Source organism: Scyliorhinus torazame, chromosome 10 (genome assembly GCF_047496885.1).
Source record: "Scyliorhinus torazame isolate Kashiwa2021f chromosome 10, sScyTor2.1, whole genome shotgun sequence".
NCBI classification, from domain to species: domain Eukaryota; kingdom Metazoa; phylum Chordata; class Chondrichthyes; order Carcharhiniformes; family Scyliorhinidae; genus Scyliorhinus; species Scyliorhinus torazame.
The window spans coordinates 44,176,000-44,200,908 of record NC_092716.1 but is presented as its reverse complement, the minus strand read 5'-3'; the positions used below and the strand labels follow the sequence as shown (position 1 = coordinate 44,200,908).

The 24,909-nt window shown below is 45.9% G+C and overlaps 1 protein-coding gene and 1 non-coding gene across 2 annotated transcripts in view; one reads left to right on the top strand and one right to left on the bottom strand.

The window, feature by feature from the left end:
• The window catches only part of spg7 (SPG7 matrix AAA peptidase subunit, paraplegin), a 110,329-nt gene that overhangs the window by 11,630 nt on the left and 73,790 nt on the right, over positions 1-24,909 (bottom strand). Inside the window, exons 9-14 of the mRNA XM_072518050.1 lie at positions 17,648-17,821; positions 15,004-15,128; positions 10,132-10,234; positions 9,748-9,858; positions 7,016-7,131; positions 4,849-5,005 (exon numbers count right to left, since the gene is read on the bottom strand). Of these exons, the coding sequence (XP_072374151.1) occupies positions 4,849-5,005; positions 7,016-7,131; positions 9,748-9,858; positions 10,132-10,234; positions 15,004-15,128; positions 17,648-17,821 (786 nt within the window). The remainder of the gene's footprint in view (positions 1-4,848; positions 5,006-7,015; positions 7,132-9,747; positions 9,859-10,131; positions 10,235-15,003; positions 15,129-17,647; positions 17,822-24,909) is intronic.
• LOC140384993 (U2 spliceosomal RNA) lies at positions 15,258-15,451 on the top strand. The gene has a single exon (XR_011933262.1). It is a non-coding gene; the product is annotated as a U2 spliceosomal RNA (small nuclear RNA).

Below are 24,909 nucleotides of genomic sequence, written 5' to 3'. Positions count from 1 at the left end.
CCACAGTCCAAAGATGTGCGGGTTAGACTACGGGGTTATGGGGATAGGGCGGGTCCCCAAACCAATCCAGCTCATTCGAAGGGTCGGTGCAGACCCGATGGGCCTCCTGCATTGTAGGGATTCTATGATGCTACAGGTACGTGAATTTGGCTCCCAAGAAGATTCATCTAATTTTTATGGATACAAATAAAAGTAAATCCTGTCACCTCTAGAAATGCAAGGAGTTTCTCCAATGACCAATTTCTAAAATATTCCCACGCTTGGAGCACAAAAAGCTCTCCCAACAAAAACATTACAACACTGGTGACATGGTACAATGGGTCAAATGCACAGGTTTCTTTTACTATTCCTTCGAAGAACATAATAAGAAGTCTTCCAACACCAGGTTCTAAGAACATAAGAAATAGGAGTGGGCCATTGTCATAACCCGCACGGAACTTACGAGGTGACAATGATTAAACTCCCCATGAGCCTTGCCGAGTAAGAGCTCCCCATTGAAGGGGGTGGGGAACTCTAAACTATGTATAGTTACCTTTTGTATAAAGTCGGCCAGGTTGGTTACCGACAGGAGACACCCAGCTGGGATCTTTCATGCTGTGTAAATAATTGTTATTGTAATAAATCTTTATTTCCTTTTTAACAACTCGGTGTGGGCTCCTTCGTGGTCTACAAAAGCCATTCAGCCCTTTGAGTCCACTATACGATTCAGTGAGATTATGGCTGACCTTCCACTTCAACACTGTTTTCCTGTGCTATCGCCATATCCCTTGATGTTGTTAATACATAGAAATCTATTGATCTCAGTCTTCAACATACTTTATAACTGAGCCTCCTCAGCCCACTAGGGCAGAGGATTCTTGATTCAGCACTTGATTCCTCATCTCAGTCCTAAATGGCCAGCCCCATATTCAGAGACTGTGTCCCTTGGTTCTAGACCATTGCGCCAAGTCAAACATCCATCATGCATCTACCCGGTCAAGCTGAGATCACCTCTCATTCTTCTAAAATCCAGAGAATAATGACCCAGTTTATTTAATCTTTCCTCATAGGAGGAAAATTCATATTCATGTTGTTTTGTTTTCAACTTAGTTGGGTTCAATTCCTAAAATTGAATAAGTGGATGAATTACTCTTACAACGTCTAATGGCACACAAGTGTATTCATAGTGTTTCCTCACAAGCAGCCTTTAAGAGAACGATTGCATTGATGTCATCGGCCATTGGCATGGGCAACTGGACAGTCCAACATCGCAGACTGTGGAGCTAATATCTTCTCAATAAAGCTCCACGTTTTGGTTGAACCGCCAAGGCCTGCAGATTCAATCTGGAATTCACCATATAAAAACTGACGAGGTAAGTGAACAGCGTTTGTAGGCACCCAAAGAAATAATAAATTATTCAAATCGTCACTACCTGAAAGCTGGCGACAGGGGAGCCAAACAACGGTTGCAGCCACCAGAGGAACCAAAAAAAATCTGGAAGAGCACAACCAAGGAAACCTGCCAAGTACTCAGCTGCCGAGTTCTTTTCGGGCAGTGAATAGCAAATACCCTGCAACAGCAAATTTAGAACTGGGGATGTATCCTTGTTTAATGGAGAAAGGAAGCAATGTAGCGCTAAAATTTTGTAGCACATTGTACACACACAGGTTCTTCCATGGAAAAACGGTCGGAGGTTTTGGCGCTGTGGAACCGTTTGATGAGAATACGGAGTGATTTGATTATTTTGTTCAAGCTAACAAGATAACAGAAAATACAAACGTCCCAACATCCCTGAGCATAATTGGGGGAAACATTTAACCGCCTTAGGAGTCTGGTACAGCTGGAAAGGCCAAGCACCAAAACATACAAAGAAATAGTTGAAAGTTTGCAGGGCCACTATTCACCAAAACCTTTAGTCATTGCAGAAAGGTTTAGGTTTCATAAGCACAACCAAGAAGGCGAATTGATTACAGTTTGTAGCTATCCTGAAAAGACTGGCTGAACACTGCGAGTTCAGGGATGTGTTAAACAATACCAGAGATAGATTAGTCATCTGGGGTTGAAGGAGCAAAGCTATTCAAAACCAAAAGCAGCCTGACCTCCGAGGCAGCTTTAGCAATTATCAACCAAAGTAGCTCAACAGTCGAGTTCAAACACAAGATTTCACAACATGTCAGCTGAGACACAAATGCAAACACGGACTCGTACTTGCAAAATCCGGCAGCAGGTTGTTGGTGCAGACATCGCGTGCAGAAATTGGGACAGAAAGTGCCACATTGCACGCACTTGTTGGAAAAAGAAATAAGCTTCAGGCAAAAGTTGCAGGAAGCAAGAGCTGAATAAAACAAATGGAAAAATGAATCATGGAACAAGTGTCCACGTGTTACAAAAACAATGCGAGAAGGAACTCAATTCACAATCCAAAGACAAACTTGCATCAAATGTCCTAACTATTGCTGGTGCAACAAACTGATATTGGGTCACTCCATTACTGGACGGTAAGCCGGTGAAGATGGGAGGTGGATACTAGCCAGCCGTCTCGCTGGTGCCAGAGACTCTTTATCACGAAAAGCTCCAACATATTGCTCTGCAACCCTTGAAGATAGTTAAAAAACTACACTGGAGCAGTGGTTCCATGAGGAGCTGAATTGATATAACAATGCAATTAAATAGACATGTGGCAGATTTGTCCATGCACATAGTCAAAAGAAATTATCCTGCACTAATAGGAAGAACATGGGTGGAAAATATCAGATTAAATTGGGCCGAGGTAAATTTCACGACAGATTCCAAATTAGGCCTACCCAAAAACTTGAGGAAACATTCACTTGTATTCAATGGTGAGCTGGGAAGCAGAAAGGATACCTCGGTAAAGCTGAAGATCAAGGAAGAAAGTCAGGTGAGATCAGTGCCGTACGCAATAAGACCTAAAAGTAGAGGTAGAATGAGAACAGCTAGTCAGAACTGGAGTCCTTGGACCCGTTAACGTGAGTAATTGGGCCACACCAATCATACCGGTGATGAAAAAATGTACGCACTTGTGGGATTTTAAAGTCACTATTAATTTCTTACTGTGTGAAGAGCAGTACCCGTGCCCGATTGATGACCTATTTGCTGGGTTGGCTGGAGACCAACACTTCAGTAAAATCGACCTCAGTGTTACCTGGATGACATCCTGGTTACTGGGAAGAATGAGGAAGAAAGTCTCCGCAACCTGGATGCCAAACTCCAGCGATTGGAATTTAAGATGTGAATTTTTCCAATCTTCAACTGGATATCATCAACGCCAAGGGACTGCATAAGTCACCTTTGAAAGTCAAAACCATTACCGGGTCACCTGCGCCTCAAAATGTCAACCAACTTCAATCTTTCTTAGGCTTATTGAATTATTACTGAAGGTTTGATCCCTAATCTGGCAACTATTCTAAAACCCTTTCACAATCTACAGTGTCAAAATAAAAGGTGGAAATGGGGCATCAATGTGGGAGAGCATTTGTGCAAACAAAAGAGGCACTATTCAAGTCAGAAGTCCTGATACATTTTGATCCAAGTTTACCCCTGCAACTGGCATGGGGTGGTGGTTTCCCACATAATGTCCACAGGTCAAGAGACGTTGATAGCCTTGCATCAAGGATCTTGAATAGAGAAACCCCAAGAATCATTTTAGGAATTAAATGGTTCTACCAATTCCTATATGGGAGGAAATTCACTTCATTGATGGACAATCTTCCATTCGTACACACATGTACAAGTTATCCAGTATTGTCAGAGGTTATTATGACGGCTTTCCCTTCCTTTCCTCTGGCTCCACTTTCCAACTTGCTGGACAGGATTCTATTCTTGGCTCAGCTGGACGGGGAAGGTCTATCTCAGAGTTATATGGCCACATTCTCTGATCCGATCCCTTCCCACTGAACGGAGCAAGGGCGAAATGGGACAGTAAACTTACACTACACTCACAAACGAGGTTTGGAGAGAGGCCAGGGTCAACTCCACATCCTCATGTGCTTGGTTCAGCCTAATTCAGTTCAAAGTGCTACATAGAACATACTTGATTGAAGAAGGATGAGCAGGCTTTTTGTGGTCAGGAGCTGTCAATCATACCTCGATGAACGGAATCACGGTTGCTCCTTGCCACGCATCAATTAACATGGCACGGGAGAGTTTATAACTTCTGAGCTCCACTCCTAGCGTCAGCGTAAACCAGGAACGATTCACTTACAGCAGGAAAACAGTCTCCCAAACGGAGAATCCTGCCCCCATATCTGCGGCAATGGTATATAGAATCTCAAATTAAACACATCACAGGAGAGTTACAGATTGCAGTGAGTGATAGTTTTCATATTGGGCAGGCAGGAAAAGTCATCCTGGTTTCCTGTCTTCCAGCAGCAGGTTTAATTGGCTTCAGTAGAGGGCTGAAAATAAGTCTCCCATCCCAGATGTGTGAATGGAAAAACTATAAAGGTATCGTAACAATAGATGTACACCAGGTAGTGGGTGCTTGGAACTCGCTGCCAGAGGAGGTGGTGGAAGCAGGGACGAGGACGATAGTGACGTTTAAGGGGCATCTTGACAAATACATGAATAGGATGGGAATAGAGGGATACGGACCCTGGAAGTGCAAAAGATTTTAGTTTAGATGGGCAGCATGGTCAGCACAGGCTTGGAGGGCCGAAGGGCCTGTTCCTGTGCTGTACTTTTCTTTGTTCTTTGTTCTTTTCTGCCCCCACCCTCCCCCTCCTTGCCCACCCAAAGTGGGGTGGAACAGGTTAATGCTGAATAAATGCTATACAAAATGTCATCCTTTAGGCTAAAACGGAACAAAATACCGACCAATAGATCAGAAAAAAGAATTGTTCAAAGTATACCTGTTGTGACTCTATTAAAGGTGACAGCTTCTGCAACACGACCTCCTAGAGCCATACACATGCGTTCAAAAAGCTGTTCTTTGGTGAAGAGATGCTGCTCTCGTGGTAGGATCTGTGCAAATCCCAGTGCAGCATTTGTTCGTGGTGCTATCGAGACCTACAAGGTATAACAATCAGAAGTGAGTTATAATTTATCCCAGTGATTTTAGAAAATGAAAATGAATGATTCAAAATCATCGCTGCAAAATAAATGAGATCATATTAGTGATTACTTAAAGTTTCCTCAACATAGATACACAAACATTGTGGAGATGCATGCTTCATTTAATCATTTGTTTTTCGAAACACAAATATTTGTTTTCACAAAAGGCTTTATAGCTCCATTAAACATGAGGTGAATGAATAGCTCTAAAGAATGTGTCCCAGCTTCAATTTCTAGCCTACAGAGGCATTAGCACCTCTGGGCTAAGAAGATAAATTAAACCATAATTCCTGTTCCTGAAGAAAATATTGTGGTTTCCCCTGGAAACTGCCAGCCAACACTGGGTGAAAACAGGACTAGACTTGGGTGCAATGACCTTCCGCAGTTGAACAGCCTGCGAACACAAGCTGAATACCAGCCCCCAACAGTGTCTAGGTTACTGGACAGAAAACGCAATATTTAATTTTAATTATGTAAGACTGAGGGGAAAGGATATCTCGCTCCAGGAGCGATTTCACGCAAAATAGGGAGATGGTAAATTGAAACAAACTTCATTACAAACACAGTATTAAAATAGCTTTAACATCACACATGAAAGAGAGGACCGCATACGGCACAGTGGTTAGCACTGCTGCCTACGGCGCTGAGGACTCAGGTTCGAATCCCGGCTCTGGGTCACTGTCCAGGTGGAGTTTGCCCATTATCCCCGTTTCTGCGTGGGTTTCACCCCCACAACCCAAAGATTTGCAGGTTAGGTGGATTGGCCACACTAAATTGCCCCTCAATTGGAAAAAAAATAATTGGGTACTCTAAAAAATTTTTTAAAAACATCACACAAGAAAATAGCTTACAATTACCCCTTAAACAATGCTAATCAATACAGTGACACAACAACCCTTAACTGCTATCTTTATTCCAACTCAAACAACAAAACTATCTGAGCACTCAATCCACTTTTAAATACAGTTAGCAGACCCAGGCATGTGCTTAAGAGCTGTTCCTTCAGAATGTTTTAAGAGATAGACCTGAATCCTGTCAGAACCATGCAGGATCCCTAGTCTTCAGAAACTGCCTTCATGGTTTGACTTCCATTTCCCAACTGCAAACTCCTGTCTGTCTCAACTCACTAGTGACATTGCCTATCCTGTTCACAGGCAAATCTCGAACTCACTGCTTCTGGTCTGTCCCCAGTCAAATGTTTAACTGAACTGCAGTGAGAACAGATGTTTGACATCTGTTCACATCACAATCTAAAATTAAACTGCTGTTCTGCAAAATGCCTGATACTGTAGCTCCTCCCATTAGTTACATCAACTTACCAAACTGAAAGACAATGTATTTAATTAACCACTCCACAGGGAACTGTCTTAATTCAAACAAAAATCCATTAGCCTAAGCTTTTACGATGCTATGATTGCACCTCTGGCTCCCAAAAACATCGTTGCCTTTTAAACCAGGATCTTTAAAGCATGACTGCAGCAGTCACACAAACACTAACCCAGGCTTTTAACCCTTACTGCACTAAATACATTTAATACCATAAAAATAAAATTCCTACATTCATCACATATATTATTCTTATGTCGAAATAACAGTTTTCCTTATCCATAACAATTAGTTGATTTCAATTAGGTTACTTGCTAACCTATTTTCCATTTGATATTGGAGCTTCAGCACACACATACCCAGCTGCCCCCAAACCCACCCACAACCCAGCTTTAGACATACACGCACGCTCAGTTCATAAGCTGCTTTGATGTACCTCCCAGGAACCAGCTTTTCAGGGCCAAAGGAAACTGAGCAATTTTACACAACACGTGCCTCAGTCAATACAAGATTGATTCAAATGAGTTGTTGGAGGTCGAGGCATAAAGCAGTAGGTACAACTGACTTTATCTGTATAATAGTACATAAAAGGAGTGTGATAATAGCAACAAGATTCATAGTTTTTTTAAAAAACTAGACCTTTAAGACAGCTTCTGTGTGCTCAAGAAGCCAACCCACAAGAACATGTCCAGACTCATGGAAAGCTATTATTTTCTGTTCCTCTTTGGAGAGAATTTTACTCTTCTTGGCAGTGCCTGAGGGGAAAACGCAAAATGTCAAACACGCAAATAAAACATTTCCCAGCAAGCAAATAGTGTCATGAGATTGAACAATACTGACATTTTAGGAATGTATTTAAATAATCAGTGACAATTAATTTTGTCCAATTTAAAAAGGGGGGGGGGTTGTGTTCTAGTTTCAGAACTGTAACCCAAGGTATTTAATATGAACGTTTGAATGTAGAACCCAGAATCATAAAGCAATCATGCATCACAAAAGAACCCATTCACCCACTGCACCTATGCAGACTCTATAAAACAGAAGCCAATTAATTCCACTTCCCTCTTTTCCGTGACACCAAAAATCATTCCTTTAAAATGATTGTACTGCATTTAGATTTGAGTCTTCCTAACTACATATTCCTTCTTCCAAAAGAAATGTTATCTGAAGTATTTTTCCTCCTCCCCATGTGCCACACACCATTCTTTAGTGAGGAAGGCAACCAAAAGCTGGTTCCTCAGAGTGAGTTTTCAGTGTTTCCTCAAAAGCAGCCATGTAGCTGAACAGGGGCACTTTAAGAAAACAATTATGAGACATCATTGGTCATTTACACAGGAAAACAGGAAGTCTAACATCGCAGCCTGTCGTGTTAACATCTTCTAAATAAAGCTCTATGTTTTGGTTGAACTACTAAAGCCTGCAGATTTAATCTTAAATCCACCACACCTGGACATTTATAAATGCCACTTAAATATTTCAGTTACTGGCTGGTTTAGCTTTTAAAATGTAGTACAGTAGTTTACATTATAGATAATTTGGATTAATAAACCAAGTAGTCAAATTAAAAAGGTTCCGAAAAGTAACAGGAGGGCAGCAGTGGCACAGTGGTTAGCACTGCTGCCTCAAGAAGCCGAGGACCCGGGTTCAATCCCAGCCCTGGGTCACTGAGAGGGGAGAATTGTCTGCTTGGGTCTCAGCCCCACAACTTAAAACGATGTGCAGGGTAGGTGGATTGGCCATATTGAATTGCCCCTTAATTTGAAAAAAGAATTGGGTACTCTAAATTTAATATAAAGAAAAAGGGCAGCACGGTGGCTCAGTGAGTAGCACTGCTGTCTCACGGCACCGAGGTCCCAGGTTCAATCCTGTCTTTGGTGTGGAGTTTGCACATTCTGCCCATGTAGCCATCTGGGATGGCCACGTCCCGATTACAAAATGGACACTTGCAAAGAATGCAGGGAAAATTGGACAATACCGGAAAAAGCAAGCAGATGCAAGGTCTGTCTGTTGATTAGAGCCTTAGCTCTCAGACAGGACCGGTATGCTAAGCCATCTACATACTAATGAGCCATCCCCGGGAACAAAAGGCAACATTGAGGTAAACATTGCTAAGCCAGACATCCCGGCACCAGAGGAGACTAAAACAAAGCAAACCAACGGCCACCTGGGATACGCCCAGCAACCAGGGAACCCACCCCTCTATTGGAGGAAAATCGATAAGGACAATTGGGAAACGGCCCAATTAATTGGGGCCAAGTTCAAGGCCCGCCTTATACTTGGGGTATAAAAAGGACTCCCCAAGAGAGGATCTCTCTCTTGTCCTTGGCACTCAGCAAGGAGACCTGCCAAAGCTGCTCCAGACCAAGTAAGTTCCAAGTCAACGCACGCTACGAGATAGACGCTCCTGGTTGCTATCCTGTAAACAGCACAACCCAGCAGCCTCAGAACCGAGCAACGGCCATTGTTCCTCTGACTGAGTGGGCACCCGAAGCCAAGTATAGGCTTTTAGCAGCAGTGATTGTTTAGTCTGTAGAGTTTTATGCATGAGTAGATTTGACTGTGTGTGTAAATAAATGAGCATTGATTTTGAACTTACTAACTGGTGTATTGAGTCTTTGATCAGTATTCGGTTTTGAACCTTGTGGCGGTATCGAAAGATACCTGGCGATTCTTGAGCAAACGTAATTAAACAGAGCCAAATTAAGAAACAACAGCAACGAGCAACACCCGTGTTTGCGTCGGTTTCGCCCCCACAACCCAAAGATGTGATAGATGGATTGGCCATGCTAAATTGCCCCTTAATTGGAAAAATGAATTGGGTACTCTAAATTTATTGTTAGAAAAACAAAAATAACAGGAAACATAACTGAAAGTTAATGGTTGACGACTATCTGGATCTCATGATCAGGTTAAAATCCTGATGTCACAAATATTGCCAATGTCCACTGCTGAAATTTAGTTATCTTGTTCAGCTTTTAAGTTCAGCTTTGAAGGGTTCACATATAATTGCCAGTATAATCTATATCCTTGATGTATAATACCAAAAAAAACTATTGATAAACACTGGTGCAAATTTATTGGGAATGAACTGCCAAGAACTGCTTGGTCTAAAATTGACAATGGATTCCCTTCATTTAAGATGAGTTCACAAATAGATTTTTTTTTTTTTTTTTAAATGGCAATCCTTTAGACAGCTTCCATGTGCTTAAGAAGCAGGCCCATAAACTCTTACTGTACCATAATGCAATTCAAAATAAAGGTCAATGTTAGGGCTCTCCTGATCCATACTTCTTTCCCCCTCATTATATGGTGATACATTTATTTACTATCAGTAAAACTTGATAAAATGAATGAAAATAGAAAATAGATACCTGCTATGACCTTCTCGACTGCATATTCAAAATTTAAGGTGTCAACAGATTTCTCCCCTTCTCTGGCTGCATGTAATGCTGCTTCATTGCAGATGTTTGCGATGTCAGCTCCTAGGATGAAACCAAATTAATGCACACGTTAAACTAAACAAGATTCTGAAGCACAAAAGGTTTGTGTGACTAAAGTAGGACAGATTAAAGTTAGCACTTTTGAATGGCATAACAGGTTTCTAATTACATCCTCAAATTTCTGATGGAATATGTAAGCTCAGAAACTTTACACCAACATGTACAGCAACCTCCCTGGAAACACAGAGCAAGCTCAGCCGACAAAAAATTTTACAATAAAATCTTGCAAAGTACGTTTAAATGCTTAATTCTTACCACTGAATCCTGGAGCTAGCTCAGCCAATCGTTGGGAATAAAAACCGGCTGGACGAGTTAACTTTAGACTCTTCAAATGTTGCTCAAAAATTTCCTTCCTTTCCTACAAATGCCAAAGGACAATAATAGTTATAAAGTTATCCCATGATTCAACTTTTCAGCTGAGGGTGAGAAGGTGCTGGAAGTTTCCAATTAGCTTTAATTCTCGATTTGTTTTACTAAACAAAAGCAAACTGGAAGTTCAAGGTGTTCCATTCAAAGTGTTCACAGTTAGATTGTGCGTGATTAGAATTGGAGCAACTCTGCCTCAACAAGATTACAGTAAGAAGTCTTACAACACCAGGTTAAAGTCCAACAGGTTTGTTTCGATGTCACTAGCTTTCGGAGCGCTGCTCCTTCCTCAGGTGAATGAAGAGGTATGTTCCAGAAACACATATATAGACAAATTCAAAGATGCCAGACAATGCTTGGAATGCGACCATTAGCAGGTGATTAAATCTTTACAGATCCAGAGATGGGGTGACCCCAGGTTAAAGAGGTGTGAATTGCATCAAGCCAGGACAGTTGGTAGGATTTCGCAGGCCAGATGGTGGGGGATGAATGTAATGCGACATGAATCCCAGGTCCCGGTTGAGGCCGCACTCATGTGTGCGGAACTTGGCTATAAGTTTCTGCTCGGCGATTCTGCGTTGTCGCGCGTCCTGAAGGCCGCCTTGGAGAACGCTTACCCGGAGATCAGAGGCTGAATGCCCTTGACTGCTGAAGTGTTCCCCGACTGGAAGGGAACATTCCTGCCTGGTGATTGTTGCGCGATGTCCATTCATTCGTTGTCGCAGCGTCTGCATGGTCTCGCCAATGTACCACGCTTCGGGACATCCTTTCCTGCAGCGTATGAGGTAGACAACGTTGGCCGAGTCGCACGAGTATGTACCACGTACCTGGTGGGTGGTGTTCTCACGTGTAATAGTGGTATCCATGTCGATGATCTAGCACGTCTTGCAGAGATTGCCATGGCAGGGTTGTGTGGTGTCGTGGTCACTGTTCTGAAGACTGGGTAGTTTGCTGCAAACAATGGTTCGTTGAGGTTGCGCGGTTGTTTGAAGGCAAGTAGTGGGGGTGTGGGAATGACCTTGGCAAGATGTTCATCGTCATCAATGACGCGTTGAAGGCTGTGAAGAAGATGACGTAGTTTCTCCGCTCCGGGGAAGTACTGGACGACGAAGGGTATTCTGTCGGTTGTGTCCCATGTTTGTCTTCTGAGGAGGTCGGTGCGGTTTTTCGCTGTGGCGCGTTGGAACTGTCGATCGATGAGTCGAGTGCCATATCCCGTTCGTACGAGGGCATCTTTCAACGTCTGTAGATGGCTGTTACGCTCCTCCTCGTCTGAGCAGATCCTGTGTATACGGAGCGCTTGTCCATAGGGGATGGCTTCTTTAATGTGTTTAGGGTGGAAGCTGGAGAAGTGGAGCATCATGAGGTTATCCGTGGGTTTGCGAAGTAATCAACAAGATTAGTTCTAACTTGTGTTTTGAAAGCCACAGTTTAGTAATCAAGCTATATATCCCAGTATAAAAAACATATTTTTCATATAAACTGCAGAAAGCTTCACAAAATACAAAATGCACCAGAAAAAAAGAAAAAATGACATTCCTGCTGTTCTGTCATTGTGTATGCCTTGGCATCAGCATTACAAATTGAAACAACTTGCTTGTGAGATAATTAAGCCTGCTTAAGCAATAAAAATAAACAAAACTGATCAACTGGTGATTATCCTTCTTTGAAAAAGGAAAGTAACCGGGAAGCGGGTTCAAAACATAGGGTCTCTGGGATTGGTACAGCTGATGGTGACACACCCAGCAATTGAAGATTACACCAATGTTAGACTTTGATACTGGAACCAGGCAGATCTGCATTATTCTGCGGCTTTCAGTTGACCACCCAATGTGTCTCATTGCAAGGATACAACAATAACTACTTGAATTTATATAGCACCTTTAACATCGTAAAACATCCCAAGGCACTTCACAGGAGCATTAACAAACAATATTTGACATGGAACCACATTAGGAAATACAAGGACACGACGAAGCTAAGTCAAAGAGGTAGATTTTAGGGGCGGCATGGTGGTGCACTGGTTAGCACTGTTGCCTCATAGAGTCAAGGACCCGGGTTCAATCGCGGCCCTGGGTAACTGTCCTTGTGGAGTTTGCACATTCTCCCTGTGTCTGCGTGGGTTGCAACCTCACAACCTAAAAATGTGCAGGATAGGTGAATTGGCCATGCTAAATTGCCCCTTAATTGGGGGAACAAAAAAGAATTGGGCATATAATAGCCATATCAACATCAGGACTGCTTTCTTCCATCCTGCCTCAATTCATCTGCTGCTCAAGACCATAAGATGTAGGAGCAGAATAGGGCTTTCGGCCCCATAACGTCTGCTCTGCCATTCAGTGAGATTATGACTGATCTAATCCTCTTTCCCACCGTATCCCCATAATCCTCGATTCCCTGATTTACCCCATAACCATCGATTCCCGGATTCCCTTCATGATTAAAAATCTGTCTATCTCTGCCTTGAACATATTTAACACCCCACCTTCTACAGCTCTCTGTGGTAATGAATTATAGTTTCACTACCCCAAGAGAAGAAATTCCTCCTCATTTGTGTCTTAAATGGGCGACGCCTTGCCTGAGATTATGCCCTCAGATGCTAGACTCTCCCACAAGGGAAACAACCTCCCAGCATTTACCCTGTCAAGCCCCGAGAATCCTGTTTATCCAGGGCTGTGTGGTGGCGCAGTGGTTAGCACTGCTGCCTCTCAGCGCCGAGGATCCGGGTTCGGCACCTTGTGGAGTTTGCACATTCTCAGTGTCTGCATGGATCTCACATCCACAACCTAAAAATGTGCAGGGTAGGTGGATTGGCTACGCGAAATTACCCCTTAATTTAAAAAAAAGATAATCCTATGTCTCAATAAGGTTTCCTCTCACTCTTCTAAACTCCAGTGAGTACAGGTCCAAATTACTTAATCTCTCCTCATAAGAAAATACTTCTATACCCAGGGTCAACCAAGTGGAGCTTCTCTGGACTGCCTCCAATGCCAGTATATTTTTTCTTATATAAGGGGCCCAACTGTTCACAATATTCCAGGTGTGGTGTAAATAGCATCTTGCATAGTTTTGGCAATACTTCCCTATATTTTATTTTTGAAACATCATCCATGCCTTTGTTACCTCTAGAATTGACTATTCAATTATCTCCTGGGTAGCTTGCCATCTTCCACCTTACATAAAGTTGTATTCATCCAAAACTGTTTTATATATCTTAGCTCGCTCATTCTCATTCACCCTCATCAGCGCAGTTACTGACCTTCACTGGTTCAATGTCTGACAATGCCTCTATTTTAAAATCCTCCTCCTCGTATTCAAATCCTTCCATGGCCTCAACTCTCAACCATCTCTGCAATCTCTTCCAGTCCGACATCCTAACACCTTGTCCCTGCATAGGAATATCAACCCGTTGTTTTCCAAGACGCACACAACTCTAATTGGGAATATATCATTGTTCCTTCATCATCATTGGATTAAAATTCTGGAACCCCTATTGTGAAAAACCATCTATTTTTTTTCTTACACTGCAGCAGTTCAAGAAGGCAACTCACCACCATCTTCTCGAGGATAATTACGGGTGACAAATAAATACTAGCCTTGTCACTAACGGCAACATCCGGTGGAAAAAAAAAAAATCACAGACACAATTCTATTTAAATAGAAGAATGAAATTTAAAACAAATTATTGGACTGTAACTTCAGCTCAGTTACAGTCGAATTGCCACTCTGCTCCTATTTACTTGCAATAAAATGTACTGCCCTTTCCCGCCGAACCTTCGACTCAGGCCTGGTTTGATAAGTTCAATGCTGCTGTCCAGGAATCCTGTCAGTCAAGTGCAGCAGAGTCGGACGAAAGGAAGACACTCCCCATTTTCCACCATAAGCTGCTGTAAAACAGCTAAGTTTAAAGGTCCAGCCTTTGGGAGGCTAATCGAGGGGGTGAGGGCAAGTTGGGGGTGATCAGTTCAATCTATAGTTACCCAAGAATTCTGATTTTTCCAGGGTAACTAAGACAGATTGAATTACCAGAAGACTGTGATTTAATTAGAGTATTGAATGCTTCCCAGTGCAGAGTATTTTCCAATTGGAGGTTTTGCCTTGCTATCCCACGTCTGAAAGTGGGGGACAATCGGGATTGGATCCCACAGCACATCTTTGGGGTGCTCCCCCTGGGCACAACCCCCTGGAGATCTGAAGTTATAAACCATAATAATCTATACAGTATTATCCATAAACCACCTCTTGAACTTGTAACCTTAACCATTAGTGCAGCATGAACAGATTTGATTTATTACTGCTATTGTCAATTAGTTTATTCTCTTATTGACAGCCCATTCCTGTTTCACATTAAGAACAATTTTTAGGGTCAATGGGGCTCCAGCCATATTGTGATCATATCAGTTTTCTTATCTTTGCCATTTGATTGGACCAAAATTTAACTTGTAGCTTTTAAAAAAAGGTTATTCCTACTTCAAAATAAGCGGTTGAAGATGGTAAGGAATGTCAGGCGGAAAAAAAATTGAGCGTGGAATGTTAAGAAAACAAGGGAGAAAGAAGGAAAAAGACAAAATGGTAAACCGAGGTACAAAGAGTCACATTGTTACTGTCTGTAAAACCCTGGGCTGGGGAAACTAACATTTCGACAACATGTCTATGAGCCATAGCGTTAAAACATACCTATAGTTTAGTAGAATATTCCAATCTTTCACCTGATAGCAAACCAAAGATGCAAAATTATTTTCTGCCCCCATCCCTCAGTACCTGCAAAGTAGGAAAGTCTATAAATATATGTCGATCCAGTCGGCCAGGTCTCATTAAGGCGCTGTCCAAAATATCTGCACGGTTGGTTGATGCCAGAACTATTACATGATCTGTTGTGCCCATTCCTGTTCAAAATAGTATAGTAAATAACATTGAGGCAATTTACAATGTTCCAGTAAGAACTGGTGGTGTTATCTACACAAGGCCAGCAACATTTCACTTTTTTTAAACATACATGATAAAAGACACATATGATCGCTTCTCGGCCTTTTGGCTAAGATCAAGTGTCTGTAGATTGAGCCTTTGGTTCAGATCTGGTATGTCTCTCTTGTGGGGACCATGAATTGGATTCAATTTGAATTAGTTTTTTGGAGCAGGCGAGGAGCTGGATTAGGGGTTCGCCCCTGACCCACACTCTGAGCCCTGGCTTGGTAACTCAGAAAAGGAAAACATTCATTTTTAAAAAAAAGACACATGGAATTTTATACACTTTTAAAAAAATATATATTAATTAAAGTTTTTTAACACAATTTTTCTCCCTTACAAACAATAACCCCCCCTCCCGTAACAAAAAAAACGAGAAATCGCGCAAAGATATATACATGGCAAAATGATATATTTATACAGCTTTGTACACTGGCCCTCACCCGTACGTGCCAGTTTCCCCAACCCTTCATGTTATCTCTTGCTCATCCACCCTCCCAGGCAGTCCCCCCTTTCCCCCCCCCCCCCCATCCCAGGACGTACCACCCCCCCCCCCCCCTCCAAGGTTGCTGCTGCTGCTGACCAACCTTCCTCTAACGCTCCGCGAGATAGTCTAGGAACGGTTGCCACCACCTGTAGAGCCCCTGCGCAGACCCTCTCAAGGCGAACTTAATCCTCTCCAACTTTATGAACCCAGCCATATCATTTATCCAGGCCTCCAGGCTGGGGGGCTTCGCCTCCTTCCACATTAGCAAGATCCTTCGCCGGGCTACTAGAGACGCAAAGGCCAGAATGCTGGCCTCTTTCGCCTCCTGCACTCCCGGTTCGTCCACTACTCCAAATATTGCTAGCCCCCAGCTTGGCTTGACCCGGACTTTCACCACCTGAGATATTGCTCCCGCCACTCCTCTCCAGAACCCCTCCAGTGCCGGGCATGACCAAAACATATGGACATGGTTCGCCGGGCTCCTTGAGCACCTTCGACATCTGTCCTCTAACCCAAAGAACCTACTCAACCTCGCCCCCATCAAGTGCGCTCTGTGGACCACCTTAAATTGTATCAGGCTGAGCCTGGCACACGAGGAGGAGGAATTAACCCTACCTAGGGCATCAGCCCACAGACCTTCCTCGATCTCCTCCCCAGCTCCTCCTCCCATTTACCCTTCAACTCTTCTACCAGTGCTTCCCCCTCTTCTTTCAACTCCTGGTGTATTTCCGACACCTTGCCCTCCCCGACCCAAACACCCGAGATCACCCTATCTTGGAACTTCTTGTGCCGGGAGCAACGGGAATTCCCTCACCTGTCGCCTCACAAAGCCCCCACCTGCATATATCTAAAGACATTTCCCGGGGGTAACTCGAACTTCTGCTCCAGTGCCCCTAGGCTCGCAAACGTCCCGTCGATGAACAGGTCCCCCATTCTTCCAATCCCCGCCCGATGCCAGCTCTGGAATCCCCCGTCCATCTTCCCCGGGACAAACTGGTGGTTACCCCTGATCGGGGACCACACCGATGCTCCCATTGCACCCCGGTGCCATCTCCACTGGCCCCAGATCCTTAGCGTTGCCGCCACCACCGGGCTCGTGGTATACTTTGTCGGCGAGAGCGGCAGCGGTGCCGTCACCAACGCCCCCAGGCTCGTTCCTTTACAGGACGCCATCTCCATCCTCTTCCATGCCGCCCCCTCTCCCTCCATAACCCACTTGCGGATCATCGCCACATTTGCTTCCCAGTAGTAGCTCCCCAGGATTGGCAGCGCCAACCCTCCTCGGTCCCTACTGCGTTCCAAGAACCCTCGCCTTACTCTCGGGGTCTTATTCGCCCACACAAACCCCATAATACTCCTGCCTACTCTCTTAAAAAAGGCCTTAGTGAAATTTTATACACTTTTTGATAATGAACAAGCTTCATGCTTGTTCAAATACACGCTTCATGGTCTAATTTCCACCACATGGCAAGTAACAATTACTGACAGCAACAAAATTTGGTGGAACTTTTTAATCTAGACTGGTTGTCAAGACACCCTCGGAAATGTTATTGCAGTCAGCATTGAATGAATAATCTCAATTTCAGTTGTACTTTCAATATGAATGAGGTCCTGCATTTCATATTAAGAACGGAAACACCATTGTTCTTGAATCCCAATACTGCCATATGGACAGTGAAGGATCTGATGCAGTGTAACCACTCAACCCAATCACTGGTTAATTTAATTTGAATTCAACATCATATGGCATGTTCTGCAGCTAAAAAGTTTAAGCATACCAGCATACCTGGCTATTTACCAGGCAAAGTTATCCTCAGGCATGCTGCTCTGTAGGGTCAACAGTGTTCAATACATTTCTAAAATACGACACAACAGCTCATTAGTTTAGAAAATAATGAATGATATTGAACAACACTGGCTTGTATCTCTATTGTACCACCATAGAATACCCACCATCCATTTCCACTAACAGCTGATTCAGTGTCTGCTCTTCTTCTGTATTAGCAAACCCAGACATGCTGGTGGAACGTTTTTTACCCACTGCATCAATTTCATCAATGTACACGATGCAGGGCGCACGAGCTCGGGCCTCCTTAAATAAACTTCGTACCCTTGCAGCACCTAGACCTACAAGGGATAAATTAGAGTAGAAACTTCTTTAAAAATAACAAATACAACAATTCAATATAAAAGATTGATGGTATTGTGTTATTGTCATCCTAAAAGTATCCATTGGTCACAAATAAAAATACCAAATCTAAAATAAAGTTTTTGATATATTCTGGGGAATGCTCTTACTGGTACTCTGAGCAGCCAACAAAAAAATCCCGTTAGGGCAAGACAATCTAGACAACTGATCACAAACTTCCAATCATGCACTCAAAATATTATCTCTGTTGGAAAGCGACTTCCAGTGGCGGCCATGAGCTGCGCTGTCGCACAAAAAGTGGCTTTCGTCTAAGAACTTTGACTACGACCCTTTAACCCCAACAATCATGCAACAGAAATACAAAATCCCCCAAACTAATCCCCATCGACCGCACTGCCAACCCTGATGGGAACGAATCAGTCGCCCACAAAAGGCCAGTAGAGAAGAGGAGGGGGAAACATCTCCATCCAGATAGTAACATGAAACGCAAGAGGCCTCAACAGGCCGGTGAAAAGATCCAGAGTCCTCGCTCACCTCAAGAGTCTGAGGGTGGATGTAGCCTTCCTACATGAGACACACCTAAGACAGAGGGACTAGCTGTGGGTAAGGGAAGACTGTGTGGGATAAACGGTTCATACATGTTCCGACATTAGAGCAAGAGGAGGTGGCCATACTATTCATGGCAATGAGCACAGTGATGGATCCACGGGTGTGATTCTCCTCCTCCTCCCACGTGTACAAGGCCAACTCGTGTATAGACATTTTTTGTTGGAGGGAAAGTGGTGCTTCCAGGGGTAACAAAGGTGGAATACACTGCAATTGTAATCTCCAACCACGTGCCACATTACATGGATGTGAAGTTGGAGAAGGGGCCCCTTGGGACAGGAAAGAAAGGGCAGCAAAACAGAGGTTAATCGACTCCACAAACTGAAAGTGGATCGGGAGTACTCCAGGCCCCAACCATGGAATTGCTGGTGGAGAAGAAAACGCTACAGATGGAATTAAATCTGCTCTCCATACGGACGAACGCCACCAGCTCAGAGGACTGCGGATTCGGTCTATTTCTGGGGGATTACATTTCCCCCCCTCAACCAGCTTGCCCAGATTCTAAGCAAAGTACTTTGTGGAGTTTCTGCCCTCGATACCTTCCTGCAGACCCACAATGCAGACATTCTGGCGGTGTGGCCGGTTCTCTTGGTCCTTTACGTTCCCCGAGTATTCCCTGGGACGCGACCAACCTCACCATCTCCGCTTCGAATGAGGCGATTCGGTCACCCTGTTCAGTAGCCACCTTTCCGAGCTCCCGCACCAACCATTGCCCAGTATTCTCTAGCACCTCTTTTTTTTTTTTAATAATACATATTTTATGGCTTTACAATAACAACAAAATCAACAATGTACATTAAGTTATAAACATAGTACAAAAGCCGTCTTCCTGCCTTACATACCCCACCTTTATTCACCCCCTACTCTAAACTAAGCAAACCACCCCCCCCACCCCTTCTGCTCACGATTAATTTTCCGCAAAGAAGTCGACGAACGCCAGCCACCTCCGGGCGAACCCTAACATTGACCCCCCCTCAAGGCAAACTTGATTTTCTCCAAACCGAGAAAGCTAGCCATGTCAGATAGCCAAGTCTCCGACTTCGGGGGCTTTGAGTCCCTCCAAGTTAATAATATGTCTCCAGGCTACCAGGGAAGCGAAGACCAGAACGTGTGCCTCTTTCGCCTCCTGGATTCCCGGATCTTCCAACACCCTGAAAATCGCCACCTCTGGACTCAGTGCCACCCTTTGTTTTCAACATGGTGGACATGACATCTGCAAACCCCTGCCAGAATTCCCTAAGCTTTGGACGTGACCAGAACATGTGGACATGGGTCGTTGGCCCTCCTGCACACCTATCTTCTACACCAAGGAACCTGCTCATCCGGGCCACTGTCATGTGAGCCCGGTGAACAACCTTAAACTGTATCAGGCTGAGCCTGGCACATGTTGTGGACACGTTGACTCTGTTCAACGTGTCCGCCCAGAGACCATCCTCTATCTCTCCGCCCAGCTCCTCTTCCCACGTGCGGTTCTGCTTCTCCGTCCCCTCTGACCCCATGAGTTCCTTATAGATGTCGGAGACCTTCCCTTCTCCCACCCACACTCTAGACACTACCCTGTCCTGTATCCCCCTTGGTGGCAGGAGAGGGAAGGTTGAAACTTGCCTCCGTAGGAAGTCCCGCACCTGCAGGTACCTAAATTTGTTTCCCCTCACCAATCCAAATTTCTCCTCCAGCTCCCTCAGGCTAGGAACGCTCCCCTCTATAAATATAACCCCCATCCTCTAAATCCCTGCTCTCTGCTATCTCCAAAACCCCCCATCCACCCTTCCCGGGGCAAACCGGTGATTGTTACAGATTGGAGACCAGACCGATGCTCCATCCGCTCCCACATGTCTCCTACATTGCCCCCAGACTCTCAGGGCGGCCACCACCACGGGGCTGGTGGAGTACCATGCTGGCGGGAACGGCAGAGGCGCCGTTATCAACACCCCCAAGCTGGTGCCCTTGCATGAGGCCGCATCCATACGCTCCCATGCCGACCCTCCCCCCACCTCCTGATCATGGCTATTTTCGCTGCCCAATAGTAATTGTTTGGCCAGCGCCAGCCCACCCTCTCCCCGGCTCCGCTCAAGCATCACCTTCCTTACTCGCGGGGTCTTGCCCGCCCAGACAAAGCCAGTGATCACTTTGTTGACCCGTTTAAAAAAGGACCGCGGAATAAAGATGGGGAGAGACTAAAACACAAACAGGAATCTCGGAAGGACCGTCAGCTTCACCGTCTGCACCCTCCCAGCTAGTGACAACGGGAGCGCATCCCACCTCCGAAAATTGTCCTTCATTTGGTCTACTAGTCGGGCCAGATTTAGTTTGTGCAGCTGTTCCCATTCCCACGCCACTTGGATGCCTAGGTACCGAATGCTTCCCCATATACTCTAAACGGCAGATCCCCCAGTCGCCTCTCCTGTCCCCTTGCCTGGACCACAAACATCTCACTTTTCCCGATATTTAGTTTATATCCCGAAAACCGGCCAAATTCCCCCAGAATCCTCATGATTTCTTCCATCCCCTCTGCTGGGTCCGACCAGCCCCTTGAAGCTCTCAGTGCAATTGCCAGCGGCTCTATGGCTACCGCGAACAGTGGGGAGAGGGGGGCATCCCTGTCTTGTCCCACGGGGCAGTCTAAAATAGTCCGATGTTGTCCTATTCGTCCGGACGCTTGCCACAGAAGCCTGATACAGCAACCTGACCCAGTTAATAAAGCCCTGCAAAAATCCGAACCATCCCAATACCTCCCACAGATCAAAAGCCTTCTCTGCGTCCACTGCAACCACTACCTCCACCTCCATACCTTCCGGGGGCATCATGATCACGTTTAACAACCTTCTTACATTAGCCACCAACTGCCTTCCCTTAACAAACCCCGCCTGGTCCTCCCCAATAACGTCCGGCATACAGTCCTCAATCCTAGAGGATAAAATTGTGGCCAGCAGTTTGGCGTCGACATTCAATAGGGATATCGGTCTGTAGGACCCACACAGCTCCGGGTTCTTGTCCCTTTTCAAGATCAGCGAAATCGTGCCCTGTGACATCGGCGGGGGAAGCACCCCATGCTCCCTTGCCTCATTGAATATCTTCATCAACAGCGGCCCCAATATCCCAGAGAACGTTTTATAGAACTCCACTGGATATCCATCCGGCCCCGGGCCTTACCTGACTGCATGGCCTTCAGACCCTCCGCTATCTCTTCCATCCCGATCGGGGCCCCCAGACCGTCTACCACCTCCCGTCCACCTTCGGGAAATTCAGCCCCCCGAGGTAGTGCCTCATCCCTTCCAGCCCAGCTGGGGGTTCCGACCCATACAGCCTACAATAAATCTCCTTAAATGCCTTATTCACCCCTGTTGAGTCTCCAACCAGGCTCCCGTCCCCATCCTTTACTTTCCCTATCTCCCTGGCTCCCTCCCTCTTTCTAAGCAGCTGTGCAAGCATTCTGCTTGCCTTCTCTCCATGCTCATAAATCACCCCCCCTCGCCTTTCTCAGCTGCTCTACCGCCCTCCCTGTGGTTAACAAGCGAACTCCGCCTGTAGCCTCCGCCATTCCCTTAAAAGCCCTGCCGCTGGGGTCTCGGCATACCTCCTGTCGACCTGTAGTATCTCCTTTACCAGTCGGTCCGTCTCTGCCCGGTCTACCTTCTCCCTGTGGGCCCGTATTGAGATCAGCTCCCCTCTAACTACCGCCTACAATGTCTCCCAGACCACCGCTGCCGAAACTTCCCCCGTGTCGTTGACTTCCAGGTAGTTCTGAATACATTTCCTCAGCCGCCCGCACACCTCTTCATCAGCTAAAAGTCCCACGTCTAACCTCCAGTGCGGGCGCTGGCTACTGTCTTTACAACCTGTAGGTCAACCCTGTGCAGGGCATGGTCTGAGATTGTGATTGTCGAGTACCCAGTGTCCACCACCCCCGTCAGTAGAGCCCTGCTCAGAAAAAAGAAATCAATCCGGGAGTCCACTTTATGCACGTGTGAGTAGAAGGAGAACTTCTTCACTCTCGGCTGCCCAAATCTCCATGGGTCTAAACCCCCCTCCTCCGTCTGCTCCATGAACCCTATTAGTTCCTTTGCCATTGCTGGCACTCTGCCCATTTTTGAGCTTGACCGGTCTAAACCAGGGTCAATAACTGTGTTGAAGTCCCCTCCCATGACCAACCTGTGCGAATCAAGGTCCGGTATCTTCCCCAGCATCCTCTTTATAAACTCCACATCGTCCCAATTTGGCGCATACACATTTACTTGTACCACCTGCACCCCGTCCAGTTTCCCACTGACCATAATGTACCGGCCTCCCACATCAGTAACTATTCTTCCCGCCTCAAACACCACTCGCTTGTTGATCAGGATCGCGACCCCTCTAGTCTGAGAGTCCAGTCCCGAGTGAAAAACCTGTCCGACCCATCCCTTCCTTAATCTAATCTGGTCAGCTACACTTAAGGTGCGTCTCCTGTAGCATTACCACGTCCGCCTTCAGTCCTCTCAAATGCGCGAACACGCATGCCCTCTTGACCGGCTCAGTTTGCCCTCGTACATTCCAGGTGATCAGCCTCGTTGGGGGGGCTCATCGCTCCCCCTTCGCCGATCAGCCATCCCCTTTCTTGGGCCAGTCTCCAGCCCGCGCCCCACGCCTCCACAGGCCCGCCCCCAGACAGCCTCTGCCCCCGACCTCCTCTCTGTCCCTCAGCAAAAGTCCCTCCCTCGTCAGCAGAACATTTCCCTCCCCCCCCCCCCTAGTAACAGCACAATGTAAATCGACCCCTTCGATAAGCCTAACATCTGCTCACCCCCCCCTCCCCACTGCTCTTCCGTGAGCTAGCCCGCCTAGCTAGCTTGGTGGCCCCGCCCCTAGCGCCAGACATTCTCCCACCTATTGTTCCCTCCCCACCCACTCATACACACATATTCAAATGAAAAACAATTCCAACACAATTGTCCAGCAAACAAAACCCCGCTAAACAAAGAAAAGATCAAGCAAAAGATCTAACAAACACGCCTCCACCCCCCAACAATGCAAACGTAAACTTTAACTCACTCAGCGCTGCAACTGGCCCCAAATCAGTACAGAAGGCATTACAAATAACGTCCACAAAACGAAAAATGAGAAACTTTTAAAAACATGAACGTTGTAGCAAAGTTCAAAGTTCTCAGTCCGCCACCAGGCCTTTCCTTTTCGCGAAGTCCAGCGCTTCCTTAGGCGACTCTAAATAAAAATGTTGCTCCTCGTACGTGACCCAGAGACGGGCCGATACAGCAGCCCGAACTTCAGCTTTTTCTTAAAAAGGGTCGACCGTATCTATCTGGTTGAACCCCACTCTTCTCCTGGCCACCTCCGTACTCAGGTCCTGATAGATCCGCAGGGTACTGTTCTCCCATTTACAGCTCCGTGTCTGCTTGACCCATTGTAAAATACACTCCTTGTCCAAATACCTGTGGAATCTCACCACCATTGCCCTCGGGGAGGGGGGCGGGGCGGGGTCTCCCATTCGCGGCTCCCTCGCGAGCGCTCTGTGAGCCCTGTCCACCTCCAAGTGTCAGGGGAATACCCCAGCCCCCAGCAGCTTCTTGAACATGTCCGCTATGTATGCCTTGCAACCGCTCCTTCGGACCCCTCCGGGATCCCAACGATTCTCAAGTTCTGCCAGCGGGTCCTATTCTCTAGGTCCTCCACCTTCTCCAGGAGTCTTTTCTCCACCGCAGTTTGATTTCCTCCTGGTCAGCCAGCGTCTTCTCTACTTTCTGGATCACCCGATCTTGGGCATCCAATCAAAGCTCCAGCCGCGCAATTGACTCTTGAATCAGGTCCAAGCACTCCTGCTTCTGTTTGGTGGAGCCCTCCTGGATAACTTGCATCAGCTGCTCCGTTGACCGCTCGGTCGACAAGCCAGAGCTCCAGTCATCCGCCATGCGATCTCCCGCTGCAGCCTCAGCCCAAGCCTTCTCTGTTCATCTGTTTCTGCCTTTGTGAGCACTTCTGATCCGCCTCTCCATGCACCGATGTGGGAATCCAGAACACAATTGCCTCTATCATCGATTTTCCAGTTCAAGTCCGGTACAAAATCGGGGGAAAAGGTCCAAAAGTCCGATCCGAGCGGGAGCCAACAAATGTGCGACTTACTCCTTCATAGCCGCCACCGGACGTCCTCCAGCACCTCCTTGAAGAGGCCAGGGTCGCCGCCATCATCTCCATTTTGATCATGTCCCTGTGTTTAAGGAGCTCCTGTGTTAGGAGCTCCATCCATTGACTTATTGGCAGTAGTCCAGCGTGGCTGTCAGCGACTCTGCTCATCCAGCTATGGCCAGTTCCACCACCCAGCGCGTGCCCGCTGCTTCAACCTGTCTCTCCTGGCTCTTGCTTAGTTTGCCATCCTTTTGGCCCCTTGGTTGGTTTGGAGGCATTTTCTTTGTGTCTGTGATGTTTGTGGAAGGGCATTTGCTGGCTCAGTGGCCTATTTTCGAGCTAAAGA